This window comes from Schistocerca piceifrons, chromosome 7 (genome assembly GCF_021461385.2).
Source record: "Schistocerca piceifrons isolate TAMUIC-IGC-003096 chromosome 7, iqSchPice1.1, whole genome shotgun sequence".
Taxonomy (NCBI): Eukaryota; Metazoa; Arthropoda; class Insecta; order Orthoptera; family Acrididae; genus Schistocerca; species Schistocerca piceifrons.
Genome location: NC_060144.1, coordinates 326141899 through 326148312, shown reverse-complemented (window position 1 = coordinate 326148312; position 6414 = coordinate 326141899). Strand labels below are relative to the sequence as shown.

The window sequence follows — 6414 nt, the reverse complement described above, 5'->3', positions numbered from 1 at the left end:
GTGTTAGAAGGAGGACAGTTGAGGGCTTGCAACCAAACCGCCTGCGTGCTAAACACGCTGGAACTACACCTGGAGTTACGGTCTGGGATGCAATTTCAAATAGCACTCAATCGATCATATGTGACAAAACTGGACTACAATTCCAGCGTCATCTACAATTAGCTGTAATCATCCCTATACTGACTGACCACGTGCAACATACATGGAGCTCCATCCCAAAAACTGATATCTGGCATCATGCAACACAATGCTTGGACGTTTGAATGTTTGTAATAAAAATTCTGGTGATTACGCTGGTTATTAATGTACCACCAGTTCACATTTCCTACAGCGTGTTCATGCTTACATTAATTTGTGATCTTGTACTTCTACATCTAAATGGATATTCTGCGAATCACATTTAAGTGAATGGCAGAGGGTTAGCCGAACCACCTTCGCAATTCTCTATTATTCCTCTCTCGTATAGCGCGGGAAAAGAACAAACACTTACATCTTTCCGAACGAGTTCTGATTTTACTTATTTTATCATGGTGATCGTTTCTCCCTATCTAGCTTGGCATCAACAAAATATTGTTGGTTATTGCAACTCTGTGAGAAGATTCCTCCGAAAACAATCCTTTGTTTTAATGATGTTCATCCCAAATCCCGTATCATTGTAGTAACACACTGTCCCGTATTTCACGACATTACAAAACGTGCTGACCTTCTTGGACTTTTTCGATGTACTTCGACAATCCTATCTGGTGAGGATTGCACACCGAGCATCAGTATTCTGAGAGAGGATGGACAAGTGTAGTGTCGGAATCACCTTAGAAGATCTGTTACATGTTCTTTAGTTAGCCTTCCCCATAACATTTTCTTCGTGTTTCCTCCAATTTAAGCTGTTCGTAATTGTCCTTACAAGGTATTTAGTTGTATTCACGGCCCATACATTTGAATGATTTATCGTGTAACAAAAGATTAACAGGTTCCTCTTAGCACTCATTATTTAGGCAGAATTGTCAATTTTCGCACCATACGGATACCTCTTCTAAATCGTTTTGCTATTTTTTTTTTACCTACAGATGACTTTACTAGTCGATAAACGACAGCGTCATCTACAAACAACCTAAGACATGTGCTCAGATCTTCTCCCAAATCATTTATTTAGGAAAGGAACAGCAAAGGCCCATCACACTACCTTGGGGAACGCCAGAAATCACTTCTGTTTTACTCGACGACTTCCCATCAGTTACTACGAACTGTGATCCCTCTGACAGGAAACCACGAATCCAGTCACATAACTGAGACGATATTCCATAAGTATGCAATTTCACTACAAGGCACTTGTGTTGTACAGTGTCGAAAACCTCCCAGAAATCCAGAAATACGGAATTGTAATGTCTATGAGTTAGATATGTTACATAGAAAAATATATTATCGAAATTTCAATACTCTGAATTAATTATATTTTGGTTTTGCGATGTTTTCCGTCAGTGTACATCCAAAAAATTTGATGCCCTTCACATAACAGTCGAATGATTTCTATAAAACCAGTACTACATACAAGAATGTCAGTCACAACACCAAATATCCTTCTGTTTCCAGGATTGTAATATGACCGACACCATGCACGGCAGCTACCCCATCACTGGTGAAGAGCAGCCATTGCCGCCTGCACTGCCACCGCCGCCATCGCCGTCGAAACTGCTGCCTCGAACCACCCAAGGCGTTGAGAACATCGCTGCTGAAGAGAAACCGCTGCCGCTCACCACCGCAGGCGGCGGTGACATCATAGCTGATGAAGAGCCACCGTCCCCCACTACCTTGGACAGTGGCAAGATCAGTTATTTCGATGAGCTGCTGGCTCCCACCATCTCTGCTGGCAGCTGCAACTACTTTTGTGAAGAGCCGCCGCTTCTGACCACTTTGTGCGGTGCTGAGCCGTTGCCTCCCACCGTCCTTGGCAGCGGTGACACTGATGCCCCTGTTGACCCACTGCCACCCACCACCCCAGGCACTGGTAATGTCATAGCTGATGACGAGCCACCATCCCCCACTACCTTGGACAGTGGCAAGATCAGTTATTTCGATGAGCTGCTGGCACCCACCATCTCTGCTGGCAGCTGCAACTACCTTTGTGAAGAGCCGCCGCTTCCGACCACCTTGTGCGGTGCTGCTAACATCATTGCAGATGAGACACTGCTCCCCACCATCTTGGGGATATGTGATGCAAGTGGTAATGAAGAGCCGTTGCCTCCCACCATCCTTAGCAGCGGTGACGCTGATGCCCCTGTTGACCCACTGCCACCCACCACCCCAGGCACTGGTAATGTCATAGCTGATGACGAGCCACCATCCCCCACTACCTTGGACAGTGGCAAGGTCAGTTATTTCGATGAGCTGCTGGCACCCACCATCTCTGCTGGCAGCTGCAACTACCTTTGTGAAGAGCCGCCGCTTCCGACCACCTTGTGCGGTGCTGCTAACACCATTGCAGATGAGACACTGCTCCCCACCATCTTGGGGATATGTGATGCAAGTGGTAATGAAGAGCCGTTGCCTCCCACCGTCCTTAGCAGCGGTGACGCTGATGCCCCTGTTGACCCACTGCCACCCACCACCCCAGGCACTGGAAACGTCATAGCTGATGGCGAGCCACCATCCCCCACTACCTTGGACGGTGGCGAGAACAGTTATTTCGATGAGCTGCTAGCACCCACCATCTCTCCTGGCAGCAGCAACTACCTTCCAGAAGAGCCACCATCCCCCACCACCTTGTGCGGCACTGCTAACACCGTCGAAGACGAGACACCTCTCCGCACCATCTTGGGGAGCTGTGAAACAACTGGTTATGAAGAGCGGCCGCCCCTCACCATCTTTGGCGGCAGCAAGACCACCCCTGAAGTATCTCTGTTGGTGCCTTTAGTGGATGTTACACCATCGCCCCTACAGGGCGTGCTTCTCACTGGCCCTCCCAGAAAGCAGGCCTTCCCTAAACTTTGCAGAAAGAAAAAAGCATCTAATCCGCCTCTTTGTCTTCGTGGGCCTCCACCTTTCACTGCCTTTAGGAACAAAAAGTAATGTGATGAGTCTGTAATTTGAGTCAAAATTAATAAAGTTTTTTGAAAGCACATTTGTTATTATTCTTGCTGGATGATTTGGTTTGTGTGATAGAATGTGTTCCTAAACATTTATAGTCAGTTGTCAGTTGTAAATCATGTTCTATCCGATGTACACATGAGGAATTGTACTGCGCCACCCTACAGACACGACCACCATAGTTGAAATGATACGATTTAGACACTACAGAGGCATAGTGACACATGATGGGAGTGCAATGTTGCACTTCAGAAATCAATTTCTTTGGTTTAACTCAGCTACAGTCAAGAAGCACAGGACAAAAGTCTGCTATGTTAGCTCTATCGTGGAAGAACATCGTCTGTCCAGATCACAACATAGACACTTTTACTTGGTTATTTATTCTCTCCATACAGCACACACTACATACCACTAAGAAGATGATGTGCTCAGATGCTATTTGTGGTTTGATTTTAGTAATGCATCTATCAAAAAATCTACACGGTTCGTACCAACAACTACCATCAAAGAGAATCTCAGTTTCAGTGGAATATGCTGCGCACTTTAGTATACGATGGATAGAGAATTAGATACTCGGCGCCACCAACACAAAATCTTCCAGTGGGTAACTCTGTTACAAGAAAACGCTTCTCGCTATCCAACGGCGTAACAGAAATTCTCAGCTACTTTTTAAAAAGAATACGAGCTGTCGTCCCGATAATACCATAGAAATATCTTTCCAGTTGAAACTTACACCCTAATTATGTAGAACCAGCTAACTGCTGTGTGCTTATCTGCAGTTTTAAATAATATTTATTTTACGTCGCACTTTCAAAGATACAATTTATTCTCTTTTTTAATTGACGTCATTAACCAGAGAGAACTTTTGTGTGCAGCAACCACACACCACGGTAATATCTTTACAGAACTTGAACTCCAACGCATTAATTCGTTTTAAAATTCTCATACTCTCAGAAAAAAGTAAATTATTTGTCTTTCAAGAACTAATCATCTTCCCCTTTAAATAAAATCCTAGAGATAATTTCTGTTGTTTTTTTTTAATTTAAGAAATATGAAACAATTTCTCTCTTTGGAAATTAACAACTCTGAACTAATATTTTCCAGTTTTTTGGTAATTATTATCTTTGATTTTCATAACGTTGCAGCCTTTCCTGTATCTAAGCTTTGGCTGCTTTTAATACTTAACCTGACGATGTTTGCAAAATATTCATTTGCTATAAAACTGAACTTCCATTTTAAAATATTTTTGAATACTAAATATAGAGCCAATGAGACTATGGACATTTTTTTAATTTTTTTAAAACAGAAACTTGTTTGTCTTTATTGCCTGTTTTCTTTCATGTACAGATACAAGTCATCTTTGATTTTATGAGTGGTGGTCAATCAGACAAATCCCTCTAAGCGGAAGAAAGGGCTGGGTATCACCGCCACTATTCAGACTGCTTGAACTTTAAAACAGACATGAAATTAATCCTACTTCATGTGGACTTCCCGTAGATGCGCCGCTATTGAAATTGTTTAAAACACAGTACTCGCACGATTGGAGAGCCAGTTAATGTGTCCTCAGTAACAATGGTTTTTGTTTTGTCGTTTAGGGTTTTTAGAGGAAAAGGTACTAAATTCTAGACCGAGCGAGCAAATATCCAACTAACTTAGATTTGCTTTCACTATAGCACATACAACCGTAAGTCATCCGTTCTCCTACTTACAAAGATAACACTGTCCAAGTGTCTATGTAGAGATTTCCATACATTAAGTAAAAAACATCGACGCTCATCGTGAAATCTCAAAATAAGCCATTACAAAACATCGCAAAGTCATTATTTCCTAAGTACTTGCGTTCACCTTCAATCCCACTAATACAAAAACGCAAAGGTATTATTTCCTTAGTGCGTGCTTTCTCCGCCTTCAAATTCAAATAACGCCTTCATGTGATAATGTCACTTACCTCCCATAACAAAACAGAAAATCTCCAATCTAACAGAGATATTGATCTCCTAAAAACAAGTTGTTTTCAGGCTAGACTTCGTTCAGTAACTGTTTTGCATAAAATCACCATCCACGAGAAATCGGTCCTACAAGCTATATACCGCAGCCAATACTATTTCCTCACATAAAATTCCAAGTTCCCACACAAATCAATTACTTAATGCTTTTCGGCGCACGAAGCGAGGAAAAAATTATCACAGATCGGCATACATGTATTTCAAACAAGCCGATAACAATCTCAAGGAATTCTCTCGAGTCTAGTCCCGATTTTGGCTGATGTTAGTCCGGCTGCCACCAAACAACGACTAACTGAATTTCTCATCGGAAAATCCAAGAACCACTTACGATGAACAAACATAGCACGTTCATTCTCCGTTCTAACAGTCGTTGATTTTTCATTTCAGCTGCCATTGGAAACTAGCGGTGGCCAGCTGCGCCGCAGATGTTATCTTTGCCGCAAGTCGCAACTCTGCAGTAGTCTGTTCGTAGTAAACTCGCTGACTTTGATCCGATTCTTCTGCGCAGATATTTTCAGGCCACAATCTCTACAACATTTTGAACATTTTACAAGAATACATGTAGGAGTACTTTCCAAACAATTTTCATAACAGAAAATTTTGATAGTAAGATGGGGCGACATCTACTAGTAATTCCGATTTAATTCAACACGAATTTTAGCTGGTAACCGGCTCTGTAACGTCTCTTAGCAAAACACATATTACATGTGGTTAAAAAAAAGAAGAGAAGAATAATTGAACTGGATGATTGTAATTGCGTGGACAACGATTGTGTGAACTTTACGTAATAAAGAGAAAGCATTATGTGTCATGTTTTGTTCTTGTCTAGAATTATGTACTGATTTTTTTTAATATCTGTGTCGGAGAGTACTGAAACCGCCACAGACGATACTTATTAAATATCAAACGAAGATGAGAATATGTGACTAGTATAAATAGTAAATCCCAAACATTAATTTCTCTGTCGTCTTCTTGGAGTTACGTGAGCAGGAAGAGCTTGTGACGTTATATTGTACGCTTGCGTAGCATTCTTTTGTTAAGATTGAGAGAGGGACGCCATTAGACATAGATTTGGAAAGGTGTGTAATAACTTAATTTGTTTAAATGTTTTGAATAGAGTTACTTAGTGAAAACTTGCATTATGATTCGTAATAAGCTTGCCTGGCATTTTATTCCATCCCTTTAAGACATGTTCAGTTATTTAAATATCATTCGTGGTGCAGAGCTGCGCTACGAACGAACGAGCCGCTGCCGCGGCGCATTCAAACTGCATTAAATGAAACCAATCATACAGCAAAGAAGCGGACAGGTAATACTGAACTAAAAT

General features: G+C 41.8%; 1 protein-coding gene across 1 annotated transcript; it reads left to right on the top strand.

Annotated features, from left to right (window-relative positions):
* The first annotated feature begins 1608 nt into the window (after positions 1 to 1608).
* On the top strand, positions 1609 to 3063 carry LOC124805671 (mucin-2-like). Its single transcript, XM_047266241.1, has one exon. The coding sequence runs from the start codon at positions 1609 to 1611 to the stop codon at positions 3061 to 3063; it is 1455 nt and encodes a 484-aa protein (XP_047122197.1).
* Positions 3064 to 6414: the final 3351 nt, after the last annotated feature.

Excerpts from the sequence above, each read along its gene's own strand:
- LOC124805671 (XM_047266241.1), top strand. The coding sequence starts at position 1,609 with ATGCACGGCAGCTACCCCATCACTGGTGAAGAGCAGCCATTGCCGCCT.